Source organism: Embiotoca jacksoni, unplaced genomic scaffold, assembly GCF_022577435.1.
Source record: "Embiotoca jacksoni isolate LCO1_2020_lvr unplaced genomic scaffold, fEmbJac1.0.p SCAF_8, whole genome shotgun sequence".
Taxonomy (NCBI): domain Eukaryota; kingdom Metazoa; phylum Chordata; class Actinopteri; family Embiotocidae; genus Embiotoca; species Embiotoca jacksoni.
This window is the reverse complement of record NW_027185436.1, coordinates 11,931,127-11,955,743: the sequence shown is the minus strand read 5'-3', so window position 1 is coordinate 11,955,743 and position 24,617 is coordinate 11,931,127. Positions and strand designations below refer to the sequence as shown.

General features: G+C 40.7%; 1 protein-coding gene across 1 annotated transcript; it reads right to left on the bottom strand.

Moving 5' to 3' along the window:
* Positions 1 to 59: 59 nt before the first annotated feature.
* Positions 60 to 23,960, bottom strand: hip1rb (huntingtin interacting protein 1 related b). Its single transcript, XM_069178202.1, has 32 exons — positions 23,673 to 23,960; positions 14,933 to 14,996; positions 13,341 to 13,483; positions 12,961 to 13,017; positions 12,793 to 12,873; positions 12,603 to 12,679; positions 12,335 to 12,396; positions 11,441 to 11,581; positions 11,195 to 11,252; positions 10,628 to 10,703; positions 10,223 to 10,390; positions 10,033 to 10,085; positions 9,860 to 9,932; positions 9,278 to 9,461; positions 9,103 to 9,191; positions 8,888 to 9,004; positions 8,713 to 8,814; positions 8,329 to 8,523; positions 5,836 to 5,983; positions 5,593 to 5,679; positions 5,366 to 5,473; positions 5,004 to 5,140; positions 4,038 to 4,148; positions 3,865 to 3,923; positions 3,604 to 3,634; positions 3,388 to 3,450; positions 3,156 to 3,256; positions 2,457 to 2,562; positions 2,008 to 2,131; positions 1,866 to 1,927; positions 1,287 to 1,517; positions 60 to 1,192 (listed from the first exon to the last, which is right to left on the bottom strand). Exons 1-32 carry the CDS (start codon positions 23,763 to 23,765, stop codon positions 1,184 to 1,186), a joined length of 3,210 nt encoding a protein of 1,069 aa, XP_069034303.1. The 5' UTR covers positions 23,766 to 23,960; the 3' UTR covers positions 60 to 1,183.
* Positions 23,961 to 24,617: the final 657 nt, after the last annotated feature.

Here is a 24,617-nt window from a genome sequence, read left to right as displayed (position 1 = left end):
TAATTCTACTGGCCTAAAAAAGGCTTCATAAGCTTGGAACAAGATGAGTTAACACAATGCCACATTAAATCAAACATTTATTGTTTATTTATCTGACATGTACACTTCTTACAAGGAGGAACCACCAGTATATTTACTAAAATATATTAATAGATCTGAGTGTAAAAGACATTTCGTACAGAGGAAAAGACAGAACATAAAAAGATGCATTTTAAGACCCTGTAAGAAAAGCTCCCAGAGGCAAGGAGGACTTGAAACACCTTGATATTGTATATTAATTCATCCTAAATCTTCATATTCAGCCTAAAGGAAGCAGATGATAATTAAGGACACCTACATCAAATATTCGTGTGCAAGCATTAAATATATTTATATGCTTTAACATAATATCCAGGTTCTCCTCCAGTGAAGGGACATTCAAGAGATAAGTGTGGATATAAATTAGAAATGATGTGTTTTGCACACTCCTATACAGACTGCATGTCTTTACAGGTATTATCTAATGCATCGATACATTTCAAGGCCTCAAAGACAATCTTGTACTGCTGAGAAAGAAAGCCGTTTTGCACAAAAGAGGAGCACTGTCCATCACAAAGGCAAAGCCAGAATTATGGCAAAACTTTTGCAGCAACATGACGTGATTCCTCAGTGTCCTTTACTGCCCAGTGTACATTAAGGAAAATGTGATGTGCTCTGAATGTCCAACAGTATACAAAAAGGCTGTCCAAAACGTGATCAAAGCAAACTGTTGACCGACAAGCACAAGATATGCTGTTGGTTTGTGGTCATTGTAAATGTTTGCATTCTTGTTATGCATAATCATTTAAAATTATAATAATGCAGAATTTTTTTTAAATTCAAAACAAGCTAAAAGTATAAACTTTACTTGTTTTTGATACCAAAATATGAAAATAAGGATTAAGCCTTAAATATGTTTATTTTAATAAAAAAAAAAAAAAAATTAAAAAAAGGAGGGTGAAAACAGCATATCCCTTATAGGCTTAAAGGGTAAAAAAAAAAAAAAAATCAGGTCCATTTTAGCAAAAAAAAGAAAAAAAAAACACGGTGAGAAGCAGGATGACACAAAAGATTGTCAGCATGCAACTTAATGTTCACAAAAAGGCGATCTCTCTCAATCCCGTCATCCTGTAGTGAGGCATTCTCTCATCTTCTGCTCAGGCATTTACTTAAACTGCAACATAAAGAAGAAAAGATAAGATATACCCACAAGCCGTATCTGGTTTTCTTGCATTCAACATACTTATTTTTGTCTTTGTAGACCTTACCATAGTTTTGGGTAGGATGTTGGGTTTCTGGGCCAACGCAGGTTTCTTCATGAGAGCAGGCTTGTTGGATTTTGGTGACATCGTGACAGGATGGACCAGCGAGGAGGTTTCGCCGTTCCCCTCAGAAGCCTGCTCCGGAGCAACTCCAGCCAAGTTGTAGTGCTTCTTCCTCAGCTCGCCCAAACGCAGACGCTCGTTCCCCAACTGATTTTCTAACTCCAACACCTTCACCTGAAATAAACACGTTGTTTTCAGTTAAAATGTTTTCGGCTGCATTTATTAAAATTAACTTGTTTTAATCGAACCAAATTGAATGCCAACTTCATTAATATTAAAAAGGAAATAAAATAAAAGTTATACACCAGTGCAAACATTAATTTTTCTTATCTCAATATGAATAGATCACAGAAATATAATGGGCATTGTTTTAGGCAGTGCCTTGTAGCCTGACATTAAATTTAATAATGAGCTGGAGATTTTTTTTTTTACATATAATATAAAGAATCAAAAGGAAGGCACACATACCCTTACACACCTTAGCAATAACTCTTTAACCCCCCTCAGGGTCCTGTGACTTACCTGTGACTCCATTTCCTCTTTTCTCAGCTTGATGAGGGACATCCCGGAGAAGTCCATGGTTTCTGAACATTAAAAGTGTATAAATAGAAATATTAGACAGACGCTCTGTGATGTTGTAATGCACAAATCATTCTGTACTCACCTTTGTCCTCCAGGTGCTCCTGGCCCGTCTTTGTTGAGGCAACAACATTCGCTGCCATTTCATTTACATGGCGAGAAGCCTGCTGGAGAACTGACAGCTTCTTACTGTTGCGATCGGCTTTCACCTGTGTGCAGGGAGAACGACTGAGTGAGACTAGATGAAACTAAACCAACAAAGTCAGTGGCAGAAACCAAGTATAACATGCTGCTAAAGTGTGAAAGAGTTGGTAAAAGAATTGATAGAATTACATAGGTAAAACAAACCTTTGTATAAATCTATGTTATTTGGTTAATTTAATGCAAAGAAAATAATTTTTTTGTATTAAATGTGTCTGCCTTTTGGCGATAAGCAGCAGTATTATGCATTATTTTTTTGTTATACAGTTAAAAGTTATGTGAAAAGTTTTCCTCATTGTATCTTTCCTACTTTCCTAGAAATTTGACTCTTACCTTTGAGGCAGCGACCAGCTGTGCAGTGCTTGCAGCGATCTCATGAGAGCAGACAATCAACTCTTCATATTTGCCTGTGTGCAGCACCACTTTATCAGCAGACTCACTGTGAGAAAGCAGGTAAAGACATAAAAGCACTTCAATGCACATAATTAGAAAAGACATATCTGCATACTGCCGAATGACAGTTGGAGTCACTTACGGTACTACACAACATTTTAACATCAATAAATCATTGCTTGGTGTGTTTTGATCCATAAGTATTATTACGGTAAACCAATAAAGTCAAGAATATTGGCCTTTTCCAACAGCCTATTTGTGCATTTTAAATTTTGTGCCAGGGTCAGAATTATCTTAAAATATTCTTAACAATTGGACTATCTGAATTTGCCCATATGATTCAGCAGAAACAGGAATAGATATTTATAATGTCAGAGCTGTTGTTCAGCTGTTGTCAGGCAACTCTATATTTCTATAAGAAATAGCTTTGCTATTAGTACTCTGCAATAAATGAGTTCATGGGTATCAACTCTTAGATTTAATATTAGCCAAAGAGCCACCTCCAATTTGCTTACCAAACAAACCATTTGTCTGCAATAACTCTCAACTTATTTGACATTGTTGTTTGAAAAGCTATATATAAACCATTTAAATATATACGAATATGAACTGTAATACCCCGTATAACTGAGAACTTACACCATCTCTGTGGCTCCCCATCCCACAGCCTTGGCAGCAGAGATGAGACCCTCAGTCCAGCGAGAGTTTCTGACATAAAACTCCTTAATGCTGGCCGCACCCTTAACAAACAACACATCAGTAGCATTAGCTGACATTTTCAAATGGAGGAGAAACAACTCACTCTGACTTCAGAGACAAAAAAAAAAAAAACAAGCTGCCACTTTTGGATTAAGAATTAGAACAGACTCACCCTCCCACCCTCGACAATCTCCTTTTGCAAGTCTGTAGATGATATAACCAGCAAGCGGATGGCCTGAGGGAGAGTGGATGATAAAAGGATAGAATAAAGCAAAACTCCCACTGATGTTTATTGGGATGTTAATTAAAAATGGAATACACAGTATGCAGGGTAGTACATACTGTACATGTAGATCATATATTACTGAAAGACAACAAAGTGCTGTACCTTCATCAGGTCTGTGCAGCTATTTAGGATTCTGCAAAAGACAGTGGAACAGGTAGTCATCTATGACTTGTGGTATTTTTCTTAACTCAACAGTATTTAGTGAAGAATGACAGGGAAGAAAAGCTAAACAGAAAAGATGACAAAGGATACATTTTGATATTGCTGCTCTCCATTTGCATGATTTGAAACATCAGAAAGGTTAGACTGTCTAAACCGTGTGTTTGTGTGATTTAGATGCAACAAATCCAAAACAGAACAAACCTTTCATTGACCTCCAGTTTAACTCCTGACGTGTCTTTTCGTGCCTGATTCATCATTTCCTAAGAAAAAAACCACACGTGACACTCATCAGTTATAATGATGACATTGAGGATATTGTAGTTCTGTTCACTAAATATTAATATAATACATTTTGAAGTAAGTAGATTGCTTACATCAATCCTGCGGACTGCCTCCTCAATAGCTGCTGATGTTGACGCCATTTCCTTATCGACCAGATCTCCCAGCTCATCCTGACGAACGTCCATGCCTTTCGGCCGCAGCTCCTGAATATCACAAGTAAATAATGATTAGTCATGAAAAAAGGAGGAGAATAATACTTGAAAATATTTAAAACATCACTGGTAAAAACTGAACCCAACATCTCAGGATGAGTTTATTACTGAAATACAATCCGATAACGGTACAACCTCTAATAATGACAAAGTCACAAGCTGCAGTCCCGTGTTCCCACAAAAAGCCACAGAGAAACTGGAAGAAACCTCATTAATCAAACCAAATCCTCTTTTTACAAAAGTATCACAAATTATACAGACAAATCCTAACACTGCATAAGAACACACTGAAGCGTGTACACTGTCCTAAATTCAGATGTGCTTCCTATGGATGTCCGCCTTTCAAAGTGAGGTGAGCTAAAATAGCAAAAACATCAGTAATCCAACCCCCTCTGGCACAAAGTCAAAACCAAAGGCAAACTCAATTTCAGCTATTTATTTTTGGCCTCCTTGGAATCCAAAAATAAATTGGTTGAATTAAAAGTTCTTACTTTAATTTAATGTTGGATGTGCTTGTGTTGGTTCCTGTCTGAAGTTATTACTTCTTGTTTTTACCTCAAACTAAAAAGTGGTAGAAACGTTAAGTGGCAGCATCAGTCTGTTTGTTTGAAGCAGATCTACATGCGGTTACTGCAGCCTGTGCAGATAGTACTAATGCTTTAAAAAAAAGGTTGTTCATGTCTGAAAGAAATCATTACCACATTATGATAGCAGAATAGGGCGACATGGGAAGTGGCTTAAGACCAGTCATTAACTGTAATTTATCCTCAGATATAATTAATTATTCAAAGTTTTAGAGTACATGTATTTATAAAGGTAATGCAGAACTTCTGTGTTTTCTGTTACCTGGCCCAAGTGCAGGATCTTCTGAACGATTACGCGGATGGCAGCTGGGTCTGCCCTCTGGAGGGTGGTCTTGGACTTCAGTTCCTTCAAGTACTGCAGACTCTGAGCGGAAAAGTCTCTGCAGTTCTCCGTCAGACCTAGAGGGCGTCAAAGAGCTCAGATCAAACCATCGGCTCTACTCCAGCGTTCCTTAAATCACTGAGTGACAATTAAAACTTGCTTTTGAAATTGTGCTTCTTCAGAGCTAAACATGTTATTAGAAAAAACTGAGATATGGTTTTATATGTCAATGCATGATCTGGGTAATAGAGGCTAAAATTAATAGGAAAATAAATGAAATATTGCTAAGATATTGCCCTTACGGTCTGCATGGTCAGTGGGCGCCATGTGTGCAGTGGCGCTGCCGTTAATGATCGTGTCCGCAGCCAAGTGGGAGAAATGGGTCAGAGCCCTCAGCAGCCCTCCAGCATCTGGTTACAAGAGCACACAGCGAGAGATCAGTAGGCCACATTAACAAGCATAACAAACCAACCACACAGTGACATGAGGTCAGCAGGATCAAGGCAAATCAGAAGCGGAGTGAGCTTACCCCCCATGTTACTCAGATAATCTGCGTGGCCCTTTTTCACTTTGTCGATGGAGCCCAGGGTGGCCTCTGCCCGATTTATGAGGTAATCTGTGTTTGGAGGAAAAACATGATTTAAAAAAAAAAAAAAAGTCTTTCTTTTTAGCTTTTCTGAATATGCTTCTGCATGTGGTCAACAAGCTAGTGTCATGCTTTTTTTTTATATTCAAATTTACTGTTTTCTTATTGACAGAGCAGGACTCTGACCTGGAGAGCTGGTACACCGTATATGGAGGGGATCATCCAGTTTGGCAGAAGCATCTTGGATGATGCTCTCAGCTTCTGTTATGGTGCCTTGCAGCAGAGCAAACTGCTCCTCCTGGAGCTTCTGCTTCAGCTGCTCTTCCTGACTTGCCTGGATGTGTAGACACACACACAACAGAACATATACAAATGTTTGATAAAAAGGAGCATTAGACTGTTATAAATAATCTAGACTTTTTGTGGGTTTACATTTCAAAATGTTTCACGCAACGTATCTGTCCTTGGTCATCTTGGGGGAGAACTCATTACACCCTACCGTGAGCCAAAGACAGTATGCCCGTTTTACCTGTTACAGTTTCATCATCAAGATTTATTGTTAAAGCCTAAACGGGCCAAAAAAGCACCTGTCGTTCTCCTGTTTGAGTGCAGTGAGCACAACAGACTCCAGCCGTTTCAAAATCTGTCTACATTCTGCTTCATGTTCTTTCAAAACAAGTGTCTTTCTTTAAATCTTTATCAATTCAAAAACATTGTTGAGCATGAACACGTTTTTACACTCTTTTACACTATTAAACTTTATATTGCAGCTATTGGCGAGCTTGGATTAATGAGTGAAGACACTCCACTTTAGACCACGACAGAACTTTTTCTAAAGCCCCAGACTCCTAATTAGTCATTATCATTTAGTATTCCCTTGTTGGCCAGCAATGTAAGAAAAAGGCAGAAACTGCGCTTCAAATATATATATAGAGCTCTGGAAAAAATTAAGAGACCACTCCAAATTTTTCTTAAATCAGCATCTCTACATGTATGGCAGCCGTTCCATTCCCATGTCTGTTGAATTCCAATACAGGCACATCTGATTCTACTTAATGAGGTACTGATTAGGTGATTATTTAATGAAGAAAAGTATAAAAACCAGTGCTGTGGTCATCACTATCCTCTTGCAATAGGACCAGTTGGATGGTAGAAACAGTGCTAGTAGTACCTTTAAAAGTAATTTGAATTTTTTTAAAAAGCGACTATTGACCATGCCAAAAGAGTTAAAAAGAAAAGTTTTGAGTGAGGAAAAGAAGGGTTCAATTCTGGTTTTACTGGCAGAGGGATACAGTGAGCATCAGGTTGCTTCCATCCTTAAAATTTCAAAGACGGCGGTTCATAAGAACAAGGTCAAGCAGCAGACATTAGGGACAACAAAGCTACAGACCGGCAGAGGACGAAAACAACTCTCCACTCACCGGGATGACCGCCAACTCATTCGAATGTCACTCAACAACCGTAGGATGACATCATGTGACCTCCAAAAACAATGGCAAATGGCAGCTGGGGTGAAGTGCACGGCGAGGACGGTTAGAAACAGGCTCCTATGGGCGGGGCTGAAGTCGTGCAAAGCTAGAAAAAAGCCCTTCATCAATGAGAAGTAAAGATGAGCCAGGCTGAGGTTTGCAAAAGACCATAAGGATTGGACAACAGAGAACTGGAGTCATCTTCTCTGATGAGTCCAATTTTCAGCTTTGCCCAACACCTGTTCGTCTAATGGTTAGACGGAGACCTGGAGAGGCCTACAAGCCACAGTGTCTCGCACCGACTGTGAAATTTGGTGGAGGATCGGTGATGATCTGGGGGTGTTTCAGCAAGGCTGGAATCGGGCAGATTTGTCTTTGTGAAGGACGCATGAATCAAGCCATGTACAAAGTTGTCCTGGAAGAAAACTTGCTTCCTTCTGCTCTGACAATGTTCCCCAACTCTGAGGAGTGTTTTTTCCAGCAGGACAATGCTCCATGCCACACAGCCAGGTCAGTGAAGGTGTGGATGAAGCACCACTAGATCAGGACCCTGTCACGGCCAGCCCAATCTCCAGACCTGAATCCCATCGAAAACCTCTGGAATGTGATCAGGAGGAAGATGGATGGTCACAAGCCATCAAACAAAGGCGAGCTGCTTGAATTTTTGCGCCAGGAGTGGCATAAAGTCACCCAACAGCAATGTGAAAGACTGGTGTAGAGCATGCCAAGATGCTTGAAAGCTGTGATTGTAAATCAAGGTTATTCCACCAAATATTGATTTCTGAACTCTTCCTAAGTTAAAACATCAATATTGCGTTGTTTAAAAATGAATATGAACTTGTTTTCTTTGCATTATTCGAGATTTGAAAACACTGACAAGTTGTCATTTTCTGTAAATAACTGCTCTAAATGACAATATTGGTTTTTGAAATTTGGGAGAAATCTTGTCAGTAGTTTACCCAAACACATACCAATAAATAGTAAAACCAGAGAAACTGATCATTTTGAAGTGATTTCTTAATTTTTTTTCCAGAGCTGTATATTTGGATATAGATAGATATAGGTATAGATAGATATATATATAGATATACATGTGCCCAGTAAAAGTTAATATTTCTTCCATGTGTTCATGATCCAGTGTGCCTTCTTTAAAATGAGTGATGAGTCTGCTGTTCACAGTGCTGAGCCAGGCTCCACTGTCCTGACTGACCTTCTCCTGCAGTTTGCCCTGCAGCTCTCCCATCTCCCTGCTGTTCCTCTCTCGCTCCTGCTGAAGTGACGACTGCTGCACCTGCGCAGCCTGCCGCAGAGATGACAGCTCCGCCTCCTTCTCACTCACAGATCGCATCAAACGCTCCTTCTCTGCTTGCAGAGCTGTCATTGAGCTGTTCACTTGCTCCGACGTCTGGCAAAAACAGAGAGCAATGAGGACAGTCAGATGGCCGTGCGTGTCAGAGCAAAAGATCATCCGGAAATGTGTAGCAGGCCTCAGGCCTCTAAACATAGAACTGATGATAACTCCGAGTACCAAATGAACATAATTAGACATCATCAAAGTTAATGCTGTATCACCACATTGCAGGTGCACACTCACCTTCTCGCTGCTCTGCAAAGTCGCCTTGATGCGCATCACCTCTGCCATCTTCTCTTCCAGCTCTCTCTTCAGCTTCTCCATCTCAAACTTCTGCTCTTCCAACTGCAGCAACAACAGCATTAGGCATTCGCATCCACACCAGACGTCCATGTTCTTAAAGCCAAACGACACCAACCTTCATGTCAGCATCCTGTTTTATCCGATCCACCTCGAAGGACAGCTGCAGTTTGGTCCTCTCCACTTCCTCCTGCGTCTGCTGTGTTGCTGACAGCATCTTCACAGTGTCTGCACTCTGTTAGCCCAGTTACACATTTAGTGTTACCACACACAACCAGGTGCGAATCGAATTTGAACCAAACCCCTCTGAACTGGCCTGCAGTCTGTCTGTACCTTCCGGAGTAGTTCAGCATGGCCAGCTACCAGCTCCGAGTGCTTCTCTTTCAGTTTATTGTACCGCTGCTCAGTGGCCTGTGACCTTTCTGCACAGACAGAGATGAGGATGAGGATGTTATGTTGTTCATGACAATAGCCCTCTCTGCACAAGAGCGTTAATTGCGTATCTTACTTTCTGCCTCGATGAAGGTGGCCTGTATGCCTTCATGTTCTGCGTTTCGGCGGCGGGTTGCCTCTAGCTCCATGCGCAGCTGTTCATTTTCCACAAGGGCACGTTGTTTCTGTGCACGCTGTTCCTCTAGCTCTGCCTCCAAACTGTTGATTTGGGACTTGAGCTGTGTGATGTAGCGCTGAGCCTTCAGGAGGGGAAAATAGATTTAAGTGCATGGGAAACCTGTGTTCAGTGCAGCTGCAGTTCTTTATTATATAACATAACAATCTTAAAATATTCATCCCACAAGATGCATTTATTTTACACCATTTATTTCATGTCTCTTTGTACCAGACAAGCTTGACTTCAAATCGTTTACATAATGTCTGCGTTTGTAGAGAAGAAGCTTGGCAGAGACAACAAAAATCTCAAGTGGAGTCCTGTCACCTCTCATTCAAAGGCTACTTGCCACATTCTACATGTCAGGGGTAGATTTGCATCCACCCAACACATGACCCAGATTCCTTTGCACATAGATAATCATGCCCTCCACTGTCACACACACACAGAAAAATGTCAAAAACCTAAGTAACAGGCTCTTACCTCTGCTTTGACTCTCTCCAGGTCTGCTCTCAACAGCTCAAGGTCTCGCTTCAGGCTCTCAATCTGGAGGTCCCTGACAGACAGAAAGACCACTGTCACAGACACGCACAACTGCTCAAACCAAACAATCAATTTAAAAATGACAGGTAACAGGGTAAAACACACAAGCTCACCTGTCATCAAAGCCTCCATTTGGAGGTCCAAATGTCTGATCAAATATGTCAGGCTGTTGAGAAAAAAAGGAAAAGTAATAAAAAGAATATAATTTAGAGCTTACACGTCATGGTATTGTTGCGTACGTGTATGAGCGGGTGTATACAGCATACTGCACACATCCCTGTGTCTGTGACTGTGGTGCCATACCTGCGGTTGTGACTGTATGCTGGATGTTGAGACGTCGCTGACCTCAATGAGTGGCTCTGGATCATCGTCATCATCGTCTTGTTGCTCTGGTTCGTCCTCATCAGGGATGACCACCACTGGCTTTACATGCTTTGCAAGTGAGGCTGCATGCAGGAAGTTAGGTGGGGACTGACAAGGAGAAAGACAAAAAGAGGCCATCGTTTAAACACTATGCTATCATGCTTTAGTGAAATAATGATAATAAATAAGATTATTTATATTCTTCTACGCTAAATTTCAACAGTCCAAAGTTCCCCGCATAAATAAAGACTCCATTCTCCCAGTTTGTGGGTAAAAGTATTGGTATCAGGTTTATGATGATGGAGGCTGTGACTCAGCACATCCCCCATCCCTCTGTGCTCTTACATCAGGCAGCTTGGGGATCTGGATCAGTCTCTTGAAGTACATCATGTCTCTGGCTTTATTGAAGAATGTCTTAAGGCTGCGGGACAAAGAAAAACACGAAAACTTCCTTTTATTATCACCTCATATTCATGCACAGAATACAGCACATGCAATACACACTCCCATCTCAGTTTTGTTTTATTTAGAAATATGACTGTTACTTATGATGGACTGTTCTCATTTATTATATCCCAGTTGTCAGGTATGGCAAACAGTGTCACAATACAAAAAGAGGCATAAAGCATTAAGTACAATTAAAGTAAAAAATCTGTGCTAAATAAAGCCTTCCTGTAACAGAGAGGCTCTGAACTCGGCAGAAAACATAAATGTGTCTGTGACAGTGACACCAACAGACACATAACAAAGGGTGGGGATGGGCTGGAGTGATAGATATATTTGCATTAGTTCAAAGTGCTATGGCGACTGGGTGAGGTGAGATTATGTTGTAGATTTACGCAGATAAAAAAAGAAAAGCCTTTGATGCAGACACTCTTGTTCACTCATAGCTTTGGGCTTCAGACGACCTACCTGCGGAACTGGTCATGGAAACGATCACGGTGTCCTTGTAAGGTATCAGCAGGGAGACCTGAAATCCAGGACATGGTCCAAAATGTTCAGTATCAGGCAGTGGTTAGACACGCGTAAATAATCTAACATTAAGGGCAATACCTTGAAATACTTCAGTGACAGAACATTTAACACATTTTCTGCGAATGTCACAGGCAAAGACTTATGATGTATGAATATTTTGTTCTGGGTAATAACTGTCCTTACAGGCATGCAGCTTGAATAGCAGCTTGACGGTGAAGTGGTAGAGGTGGCTACAGTCCTGGATAACTTGGATGAGAGGAGACAGACGACACTGGCCTGATGTGAGAGTGGAGATGGCGATGGATGTGTTGAGCTGTCGGATCACTGAGAGAAAAAACAGACAGGACGTAAGTATCCTTGAACTAAATTTGGACTGTCGCTTACCAAACATTTTGTAGTTTGCTTTTATTTTGGAAATCTCGCTGCTGCAGCAGAGTTTAGAAGCTGGCCTCTTTTGGATAATTAATGAAGGCCCCTTGTGGTGCATACATACTGCATATTGTGCTTTTAGTCATTCTGTAAATCACACTGATCGGACCTCCAAAGAGTTGAGCACCCAGCTGACTGGTGAGGTCATAACATTACATACTTTCTCCAACATATTAACACTATAAGGGTTTTTTGTGCCTATGACACCGAAACATGGTGCTTAAACTGAGAACACACATGCAAGTACAACCACATACACAATACAGCTGCAAAATTTGTTTGTGGTGTTAAGGCGTGCTCCTGGGTCTCCACTCTGCAGGCCTGGGAGGAGCATACCATTACTGCTCAACTGGAGGAAATCAACTTAATGTCTGCTAATTGCAGGCATTTCCTTATCAGTACAAACACAGACAAAAATAGGATAAAAACTAGACCAAGTAACAGAAATCACATTTGAAATGTAAGGGCCACAGTCCATGTGAAAACAGGCGAACCAACAGTTGCTTACAGTAACCCTTTCTTGAAAGGCTCTCAGTTTTTGTCCATAAATAGATAATGTTAGCAGGCAGCAGCATTTGACTGTAGCTCAGGTTTCTCTTCCTTGGAAGAGTAGGATGGGGAAAAGGTGGGAGGAGTTTCTGTTTTCACCTGTCTCGGCCAGACGCAGCTCTGTGTCCATGTAATCAAACACCTCTACTGTGAGCTGGAACCTGCGGGAGAGAAGTTGATACCTTTCGTTAGACAGAGAAGAGTCCCCGCTCAGAAACAATGATGCTGTGACCCTGTGAAATGAAAGAGCAGCGGGGACCGAATGCTTATTTATGTGAACAAAGTTGGGAGGCAGCAGCTGTGCTTATAATCGATCGAAGTCTAAACAGACATTTAACTTTTAAGGTTACAGCACTTGTAAACTCACACATTATTAATGTCTGTTCCTGCAGTGCGCTCCAGGACTTCATCTGTGACCTCCAGGTTCGGTGGGATTTCTGAGTGCTGCATTGAGGTACAGTTTATAAGGTTTAGAGGCAGTTCCTATTCACAGTGTGAATTCCTAAGGTTTTGTTGCCTTATCCATATGCGTGACATATGACTGAAGATGCATTTACCTTCACATGAAACTCCAGTTTTGTGCAGAGCAGCTTGGTATACAGAACCACTAGCTGTCCATATTTGTCATGGAGGTGGGCCTGGAAACCACAGGAAAAACAACAATTAAATTTTGTATTTATTCTAATTATTTTTACAAATGTAATAATATAGATGCAAAGACTGACCCATAATTTCCCAATTTCAACCAGAGAACCGTGATGTCTCATGCAGTCTTGTAGGACCTGTGAAGGCAACACCTTGCATTAAACTCACATTCATGGTTGTGTGTGTTTTGAACACATATCACACTTTTATTTTCGACAGACGTTTTAACAAATTAAGAGCAACTCGCTAAAGGAGATGGGGTATAGTTACATTTAAATCAATGTTTGCTTTTTTGCCTTCAGGACAAACTCTTTGCGTGCAGTCTAAAATAATCTTATCATATTTATGACACTCAACTCTTTAATGCCTTCATTATCTTCCCTAGCTTTATGTCGAGCTCATGATGGTGCCACATTTGGTGTAATAGGATGTGGTGGGAACACAGAGAAGGGTGCCTTACATTTTGGTGCCCGTCTCGCAGGACTTTGTGCAGTACGTGGCAGAACTTCCAGCTGAGGATGGAGCTGCTGGCCAGAGGGAAGCCCAGAGAATAGGACCAAAAGGTGTAGGCTCCCTTCTCCCTGTGAGTCCCCAGGATGATTCCTGTTGTTGTCATTAAGGAAGCACAAACTATCACACAACAACAACAACAACAACAATGTCTGCCATTTGTTTTTGCTGGTCAGCATTAAAGGCACAATGAAATTAAAAAATTACATTCACCTTGGTGTAGGTAGGTTTGCATGTTTGCTATTATACACACATTAATATAATACAATATACACACATTTCATTTTATGCTAATATTACACAAATAAATCCATTTATTTTGGACAATATTTTATTATTTCTATATTTAAAATAAAAGCTCCACCAGATCTGACTTTTAAATAAAAATGCTCTGGTATCCTGCTGGCTACTCCATCCTCAAACTCTGCTCCAACAGGAAATCTATTTCATTACAAAATGAAAATTTTTCCAAAACTCAGCTGCATAAGAACTTTAAAATGTAAGCATTTAGTAATTTGCGCTGTCAAGGTTTTGGTTCATAAGCTTATCAGATTTATCTGTCCCACAGAGGGAAATTAATACTTTGCAACTGCCATCATAATTAACTTCATCTTCAAATATCTTTCCACAGTGGACCTTTGAGAGATTCAAATAACATCAAGATCTGCTTCCTGTTGTTCACCACCTTGCTGCTAATAACATTTATGACAAATTCCAGTCTGATTTCCATCTTCCAAGCACTAAAACAGCTCTCATCAGAATGATTGATACAAAAATGTCTCTGTGCTGACTATGCTCAACCTGAGCTCAGCGCTCGATACATATAATCAGTTATTAATTAAAAAGAAAGCATGAGAGTTGGGTTAGCTCTCACCATCTCTGAATATCTTTAACTCTTTGGATTCACTGTCAATTACCCTCACTGACCAATCTGATGCCGACCTAAATTATAATTCACACATTAGCAGCACCACTAAAGCATCCTTTAATAACCTCAGAAATATCTAAAACAATCTGAAGCATTATCGCTCAGGTCGATGCAGAAAAACTTGTCTATGTCTTTGTCTCCATCAGACAGTAAAACCCTGTAGCAGGCCCTCCTTCTGAATCTATTTAACTTCTCCAGCTTAATTCAAAACACAGCTGCCCAGAACATAAAGTGTGACCATATCACTCCAGTTCTTTAACAGCTTCACTTGCTTCATGTTCAGTACAGAACAGATTTCTGCACTTTCAAAATGCATAAATACACTGCCTAACTGCATAAATGAATGTATACACTTTAGTTGTACATCTTAGGTGTTAGGTCATAGTGATACGATACTCGATATAAAATATCTAAAATGCTTTTGAGCAGAGTGTATATCTGACAGGCTTCTATCTTATTTAATCAGGCACATTTTTACCAGATAAGGTGATCGAACAGCAAAGTATGGAATAGCCTGCCAGCTGATTTGCATTTTTGCTTCAAAAATGTACTGCTTTAAGAAAAAAAACCAACTTTGGTTTGAGTTTGCTTTTTGGAATCATTATAAAGGATACGTCGAGCATGCTTCTCCTTCACAGGCGTCTCAGAGGAAGTGATGGCTTTGCTGATGCTGCTGAGCTGAGAGAGGAGAGGAGAGGAGAGGAGTTAATGTATTATCTTGTATGTCTTTATTCCCCACTCATACATCCATCACTTTTCGAGCTTCCAACAGACGTAACAACAAACACAAGTCATGACAACTTAATTAAGACCACGAGTCAAACAAATGATAACCAGTTACGCTGCAATGGCAGGATTGAATGGGAGAAACAATGACTCTGCACCGTGTACACAGCGTTGTACAAAAGGACTCTCACCTTTTGATTAGACTGATTTTACCTAAAAATCCAGTCTGTGAGTGATTTATTGCTGGTTTGAATCAAATACACCAAGAAAGGTACATAATAATGTCACTACCATCTGTATTAAAACTTGTATCCAACCTTTTTTTTTTTGTATCTAGTGCTGCTAATCATGCCACCACCAAAAACAATGCATGCGGTATCAACTGAGACAAACCAGACATCAAAAGATAATATTTCTAATTGTGCTGCTGCTCTGCAACTTGTCCAGCAGGTCAAACAAGCCCCGCAGAAGAAGACCTGGGAGGGATAGGCAGAAACACACATGCTCGATCTCCGTGTCCTCTTGGACATTTGGCGGTATTAATCAGCTTCCGGTCCAATATGATCCGACACGCAACAAAATCTGCTTTGTACAGTCATGCACTGCCCTCATCACGGCAGTCCCCAATCTGTGCCAATAAAAAAAATCATGACTTGGAGCTTGGAGAATAAGTGGGGTCTGCTGTATATCCATAAAGATGAAAATGTAAGTCAAATTTAAAATTATTTCAAAAATATTTAGAACATTGTGGGTTGGACAAATGCACGAGGATGGGGCTGCTCAAATACATGAAAACACTGAGGGTGGCTAATATATACAGCGCATCCAGAAAGTATTCATAGCGCTTCACTTTTTCCACATTTTGTTATGTTACAGCCTTATTCCAAAATGGATTAAATTAATTTTTTTCCTCAAAATTCTACACACAACAGGGCTCCAATCAAGTTGTAGAAACATCTTAAGGATGATCAGTGGAAACAGGATGCACCTGAGCTCAATTTTGAGTGTCATGGCAAAGGCTGTGAATACAAAAATTTCAAAAAAAACTTTTTCACGTTATCATTATGGGGTATTGTGTGTAGAATTTTGAGGAAATAAATGAATTTAATCCATTTTGGAATAAGGCTGTAACATAACAAAATGTGGAAAAAGTGAAGCGCTGTGAATACTTTCCGGATGCACTTTATCGCCTCGTGTTTTAAATTCAGTTTGGACCTTCTACTGAAAATGATGTTGCAGTATGAAACCAACTGCACAGCAGAGAAATGCAGAACTGTCCTTGAAAAAAATAAAACAAGGTTGGCCATGATGTTGCCGTTTTAGGATCATACAAGAGAGATTTAAAATCGCTCACTCACAAACACATCATGATTACATAAAGATCAAAGCTTCGGCGAAACAGTGAAAATTCCCCAGACGGCTGTGACACCACCCATAGCTCATAAAGCGGGCTTCAAAAACTGTAATGTGGCCTCACCGTGAGTCACAACAAAAGTGCATAATAATTGTATAATTACTCCAATAATCTGTGATAACTTTTATATTTGGGGACATGTCAAAACCCTGGCAATTTGTAGACACTCAAAAAATACCGGACAGAAATGTAATATAATGTAAAAGCATGTTCTTGTTTGCTCTGTCTTTTTAACGCATCTGTCGAATCCCATCATAGCTTTATAATGCCCGCAGGCCAGCTTCACCATGTTAGTATTACATAAGAGAATAATCCACCATACATGGCAGGCATTAAAGGGGCAACATGTTCAAATTCAGCCTCTCTTTTAATGCAATCTAAATGATGTTACTTGAAAAATAAAACCTCTTTAAACTTGAACATGTGACAATTACTATGTCTTAGAGGTTACACATAACTGACAGTGTAAGGCACTGCTTCTTTGGTTTTAGCCTAAAACACTGGTTTAGCAATCCATCTTTGTTTCAACCATAATCACATATCGGTGGCAGAAGCCCTTAATCCAACAAAACACTAGCCTCTTTAATGCATTAGTAACCTGGGAACCCCCCCCCACACACACACACACACACACACAGAGGGGCTACTGTGGCTGCAACTGAGTGAGAGAGGGGTGTACTGGTTAATAGGAGACTCCCCCCGCCCCCTTCTGACGCAAATTAACTGCAAGTTCCTCGTTTACACAGGGCAAGTGCGGCGGGATAGCATGGAGGTCTGTGTGACAATGAGGAGTTTGTTGGGGGAGGAAGGCCGACAGCTGGGGTAGAAGATTGGTTTGGATGGGGCCACGCTCTGGCACACAGAGTCTGGCACAGAGGCCTCAACAGATGGCTGCTGAGCAGCGAGGCTGCAGGGAGACTCTCATGGTGCATTCAGAATGGCTGTCTGTCAGAAAGCAGCGAGACAGCCATGAAAGAGACAGAGAGGAGAAGGACATCAAATGCAGGACACGAGGTGGAGGTTGACCAAATGCTACCAACAGCTCGTGTCAAAATAAGACCATGATGACCGGCTACGGTCTGTGCTGCACCATTTTTGTACCCTATACTCGCTTTCAGGGTCTCTCATTCCCTCACTCCATACACACCTTTACGTACATTTGCTCAAGGCCACTGGGGACTTAATGGGCACTGGCTACATGGGGATCAAACTAGCAACCCTTCGATTACGAGGAGGATTGCAACAAACAGCTACTTTAATTAATGATCAATCTGCCAAATATTTGCTCCATTAATCGTTTGTTCTGCAAGATATCAGAAAAAGTCATTGAAGATCAAAATGCAAATTTTCCTATTTGACCAGCTGGAAAAAGTAAATGTAGGGATTTTAAAAAGCAGCAGATTTATCGATGGCATTCTACTAATCAATTAATTGTTGCAGCTCTTATCACTAGTCAGTTTCCCTAATTGCCTGCAAATTTAATGACGATTAAATAACTAATTATTTGTCTGCTACTACACACAATACAAACTGTCACTAACAAGCCTCACATACAGTGACACACAGATCACACACTGACACCACTTGTACCAGCTCCTTATGTCACGGTCAAAAGGTAAGTCAGATGAAATCCAAACGTTCTACTAACAAGAGTATTTTCTTCCGAGTGCTCCAGACATGCTGTTGACTGTTCGGCTCCCCAACAACTTGGTGCTGCATCTGGTTCAAGCGTCAGTAAATCCCCCAACCAGCAGAGAGGAGAAGTGAGAGGGAGGGAAAGCCTGGACTAATCCCAGAGGCCTGCCATAAGGTCTATTGCCAGCTAGCATTACTGTATTTACACACTTGCGCCATACTGTGCACACACCAAACATTGTACGCCGTTTAAATATCTACCAGCCATAAAGCCTCTCAGCTCACCTTTTCATCTTTGCTTTTAGGCAACATTGCCATGTGCCGGGGCGTGTCCTAAAGGAGTGTGTGAGTTTACCAAAGTCAAGGCATCAACGCGACACCTGAGCGGCTTCTCAGTGGACATAATGCCGCGAGACAGGAGAACTTATTGCAGGTCCTTATCAGCTTAATTCAACAGACTGCTGTTGGGGATCTGGCCGACAAGGTCACACACAGACTTTAAACACAGCTATTGGCTACGGTTAGCTGCATGTAGCACTATTAACTATGGTAACAATTCAGCTGACTGGTTTACCAACCAGAGAAACCAGGATACAAAATTTTAAGAAATGCAAAATCAGTGAACACAGGGATTTATGAAACTTGCTCAAAAATAGTTTTAATAGTCTTTCTTTCCGATTGCATGGCTTTGCAAGGTTAGTCTGGTATTTTAAAAACTTCTTATTGTGTTACTTCTCGACTGCCTCTGCGGCCTTTTTCTAATTGAACCACCCTGTCCCACAACAACACAGGCAATAAACCTAACACAAGCACACACTGCATGTCTCGTTGTCCTCCTAGCTGCCCAATCGCCCTAACAGGAAGGACACTGCACATGCTACAGTGGTGTATGTTGCATAAACACAAATAAACTCTCCTCAAAATGTATGGGGGAGGGGGAGAAGGAGCTCAAACTCAAAAGCACTCTTGCAGACCACAAACCACACGTGTTGTTTATCTGATGATCCCTGAGATTTAGTGTCCCATTCACTCTTAATGCTAAAAATGACCCATGAAAGTTAGAATTTAATGAATGGGACAACAACAAAAATACATTTTTAATCACGTGTTCTCCATCACCGAGTTCACAATGAAGAGACAACAAAAGTCAACAAAGGCAGTATGTATGTATGTGTGTGTGAACTAAAGAAAGAGTGAATGAATTAAAAGAGCATTGAACGGCTGCACAGATGGAGATCTTGATGTCTTATTAGGTTATAACTTACTTTTATGACTAATTACATTAAAACATTCAACAAAAGATCAGCTGTTCTTTAGCACCCGGATAGTTTCTTGTTCAAGAAGTCTGCTGATCTTTTTAGTTAGCTCATGATTCACATGATGTTTATGACTGTAAGTAGCTGTTGACCATAAATATCAAGTAAGCCGCAGCTCAAACTTTACATACCATGTCACAAACATGGTATTACACTGTTTAAAACTTATACATTGGCCTATTATCAGTAAAAATACATGGATATTACAGGCATCATGAGCGCACGTTTTGTAAATAATGTAAAAGCATTAGATGTGCATTTTCTATGAAATGTACCCATCATAATGCTTGACACTAAAAGTGGACATTTAGTGAAGTTTTATGCAGAAAACCAATATAGGACTTCACATTTCTTTGCAGACACACACTTGGCTCATTAACTTAGTGTTAATAGCATGAATTGTGAAGTTATTTTTGTCTTTTTATTGGAAGCATTAAAGACAGTTTTGAGAGCAAATTCCTCACACTTGAAATAAAAAACAAACAAATATACAAGTAAAAATCATTGACTGTATATAAAAGTGGACGTAGCTTCGAGATCTGAAAAATGAAGCCAATGTGGAAGAGCCATAAAGTGCAATATCACCGAGGACCACTAGGGTTGGCCCCATTCAACTTTTCTCATGAAATACAAAGAAATTTTATATTTTCAACAAATTATCATGGTGTCATTCGCTAAAGTCACTTCTTCTTATTCGTTTTCTGGCAGTCAATCTAAAAGTAATCCCGACATTAATTAGAAATTCGTCTCAAAAAGACGTTTTTCTTGGGGGCGGTCTGTTTGATTAACAGACCTGGTACACAATCAGGTTTCTGCTATAGGTGGGCGGGGCGTAGTGTCCTTTGGTTCCAAATCAGATAGAGTCAGATCCAACGCTTGTTCCTCCCCAGCTCATCCATATATGGTCGCTTCTGGTTCCAAACATCTCTGAACTGGCAAGATGGCGATGGCCGAAAAGTCAAACTCAAGGTTTCATAAACTAATGAGTGACGTCACTTTTGGTTGCCGATTGGTAAAAACATATGAACTAAGTTAGAAATTATTTTGATTACAAACAAACTATTCCTCTCAGTTTGTTTGGTTTTGGTCACAGACTTGAGAGTTTTGCTTTTAAAGCCTCACAGAAACTTTTGATTTCTTTGTTTGTGACAAAAAACACGTGAATTGGACATAATGGGTGGGCCATTATGTCCAATTCAAAGCTGATGGAGTTCCATTTAAAAGCAGTTCAATTGAAAAAAAAAAAAGCAATATAATGTGAGCTGACCTCCAGCCAAAGTGTAGGGGATCGTTTTTTTTGCAATCTAAAAGTTTTACTCTCAGTTCATGTTTTTACTCACAAACTTGATTTTTGATTGCAGTGTGTTTTATGCCTGCATTAAAAAGATACAAAAAAAACCTTCATATTTTTGTTCTCTCACTACAAGAATAAAAAATAACTCCCACGTCAGTGTATTTCATTAATGTGTGAAAACTTGATATGTTAAGTGCCATTAATTCTCTCTCTACTCCCACTTAGAAGCTGTTTGCCCTCTGATACTCCCATCTCTCTCTCATGGGCACTCACTCGGGCAACAGGAGTGAGGGAAAGCAAACAGTATAAACACACACACACACACACACACACACACACACACACACACACACACACACACACACACACACAGGACGCTGTGTGAGACATTTCACCTTGGTACTGAGGTCAACATAAACAGCAGGAGAGAGTGGAATGAGAGTAGAGAGCAGCAGTGGAGTTTCAGTCAAAGCACTTGGTGAATCAGCAGCACTGTTAACCTCAATGTCTAGAGAAATATACCGGCTCCCTCCTACACACAACAACCTCTTTGATATAACACCATTAAAAGAGCACAAATTTAAGTGGTAGCTTGACAGTATACCATTAGAAATGTTGCTTAGGCAGTACCAGTACACCACTTAACCCCACTATACTAGACTGCTTGCAGTAAAAAACGTTGATCAGGAGGCTGTGGTGATAAAAATCTCAAACATGCCAGTCAGGAGTCCAGATTCTTCCTTGCATGCATCAACTTAATTTGCATGTTGCCCAGTGAATCCCTATGAGCTGAGCTGTGGTGACTCGCTTCCCTGAGCCTGCACACTTTAGCACAACACCAACACCAGCTCAACGCAGTTCATCTCATGCTTTGACATTTGTCTTTTCTGCGCAACATGTCCTGTGCAACATTTATTTGATGGCATGGAAACTGGTAAGAAAAAATGGCTAGTGTTGATAGCAAAACTGAACCTACTTGTTGCCATTTGCTTTTCAAACCAATAAATATTTTAAAGTGAACTCAGAGCAGTGGGGATGGGACTGGGTAAAAGACAGGTTTTTTTTCTTCTTACTTTTTGATAACAGTACATCATATTTAATTCCAGCCACTTCTGACAAAGATGTGGCCCATAGGGCAGGTATGCAGGAGTTCAAGCCCCTCAGCTCCACCTCTGCTACACGTGCTTCAAAAGCAAATAAAACACTGACAGAGGGATATACGCTACGCCCAGGAAAGTAGAAGCTCAGCCCATAATCAGATAACAAATTACTGAAAGTGCTGTAAGTCTGAACACCCGGTCAACAGTTTGTTTAAGTTACTCAACCTCATTTAAATCTCATGTTTCGCAGACAGTGTGTACATCACTTGAAACTGAGTCTCGAATACTTTTAAGAATTTAGTTCAGTATGTTTTTGAATTTACTTGTCTCTGTCACTGGTTCCTCCTCATGCACAACAGTGTGGAGCAGCATGGTTTTCTTGGCATGTAACTGAAGTGAAGCAACAGCCAGAAACCACAAAGCACCTGTTGTATTAAGAATGAGGTGAAACTTCAGTACTCCAGTGCACACATTCAAAAGGAAACTGAGATGTTACTGAAGGACAATGTGTCAAAGTTAAAACTCGTTTTCCCAAAGAACAGCACCCAAAAATGAGGCAGTAAAAACCAGGGAGTTACTGTAATGGAGGAAAGGTGGCCAAACAGGAAGGACGAGATTGGCATGATACTGATGGTCTTCAGAGAGGAATGAATGGTGTGGCTGATGACACAGAGCGTTGTTAGCCAACTTTCAGACTTCTTGACAAATATCATGTTGAAATAGTTGAAATCTAATGTATTTCAGCACATGCTTGTTTCTGTGAAAAGCCAAAACACAAAAACAAACAAGTTTGTGCTTATTTTCAGCCCTTCACAAAACAAAAAAGACAAAACACATCAAACTACAAATGATCTTAAAACCATTTAAGATCTGATTTAAAACTCCTCTCAACTTGGGTTAGCTTGAGCCAGATAGGAAGCTTATTCCACTGACATACTTTCGCTTCACTACCTTTCAAAAAGGGAATTATTGTTCTTTGTCCACTACATTCATTTGACAACTTTAGTTACTTTTTAGGGGAAGATTCGCCACAATGAACAATCTACCTAAAACACAACACATTGTTCATGATCAAACCAGTTGTTTCCAACCTTTTCGGCTTCCGACATCTTACAGAAATCAAAGTGTAGTCGTATTCACATTTCAGATGTCCGGGAGTTCTTAACAGCTCCAGCAAATTGGGATTTGTTTCCTCTGAACTTCTCACATGGTTTCATTTCAGTACATCTCAAAATGATCCAATATCTCACCAAAAATCAAAGATTAGAAATCATCTGGCGACCTCTCACATTTATCTGCTGTCCCCGTTTATAAAACTGTAGGCTATATAAAGTAGCCTAGTTTAAACCAGCTCCACCTGCAGCAGCAGCAGCTACTACAGCAACATGCTGCTTACACGCTGATGCTTCAGTATTAATCATTTAGTGATGTCATACATGATATTATATCAGTCAGAGGGACCCAGCCAGTTCTTTTTCCTTCAATGGGCTTCGCTACTTTTACTGCGACATGATTTTCTATGAAGGACTTTGGAGTGTTTTTACATTGCTGTATTGGTACTTTTACTATAGGATTTGAATACGTCTTCCACCGCCGATAGTAACGATAGACACGCAGAGGACGTGTCTCTAAAATAGGAGACGCAGGTAAAATAGCACTCACATGAAGCTGCGACTTCTTCAAGTCAGTCAATTCACTCGTGAAACATTCAAGTTCCCGTTGAATGTGGTACCTGTGAATGTGGCCTGCAGCGGTAGATCTTCGGTCACACAGTAAAGCCACAGCAGGCCAGAACAACAACAACAAAAAAAAGACAGGTTTCCCATCCCACGGCAGGGACTAACCCGTCCCGCTGGCTTTCATATTTACCTGCTGCTTGTCAAAATGCTCCCTCTCCGCTCCGAGGCTGGCCTCAGTACGCCTGCTCTTCACCCGTGTGGGCACCTGTCTTATGCTGTTCATCCTCTGGGTTTTTACAACGACGGGCTCAGAAAGAAAATCTTCTCCGCTTTCCAAAAAAACAAAACAAAACAAAACAAAAAACCCACACAAACACGCCAAACGCGAGAAAATGAGAGCGGCGTCGTCCTTCTATCCGGAGTCCGAGCTGCGCGTGACGGACCCAGGCACATCTCCGGGCTGCGGCTTCATTACTGCTGATGCACCGCGGCAGAAGGAGGAAAAGCTCGGCGTTGGTTTCGCATTACGTGGACGGATCCTCCCCCAAGGTGGAGGAAATCATCATCATCATCATCATCATCATGTCCTCTACCCGCTGACATTCTCCCACGCGCAGCTCCTGCTCTCTCTCTCTCTCTCTCTCTCTCTCTCTCTCTTCCAGCTTGCAGGGTTCAGCTCGGTGTTTCCCTTTAAAAACACCGTTTTTGTGGTCTGCTCCGCAGTCTATCTCCCTCAGCCGCGGACAGAGACGCCATTTCAGTGACATCGAAACCCGTGCGGATTATTTCGTGCTTTAACCCCGAGGTTGCCTCTGATTCGACATCAGGCCGGCGATGATGACACTAACCAGGAAATTAAACTCAGGTGAAAATCAGATGCTGTGCCTCCGCGAGGGTGCACTGACATGACACATGGCTACATAGACTGACCTAGGCCAGTCATTTTACAACTTTATATGCTTTTAAAAACATAATATAATTCAGCATATCAAATAAACAACAATTATTATGCCTTTATTGAAAAAAATATTTGGTTTAAAAAAAAAAAAAATGCAAGGGCTTGAAATACGTTTTAGTCTTTTAGGATGACTTTGTGTGTGACAGGTCGAGGACAAGTGGATGAAAGCAGACCTAT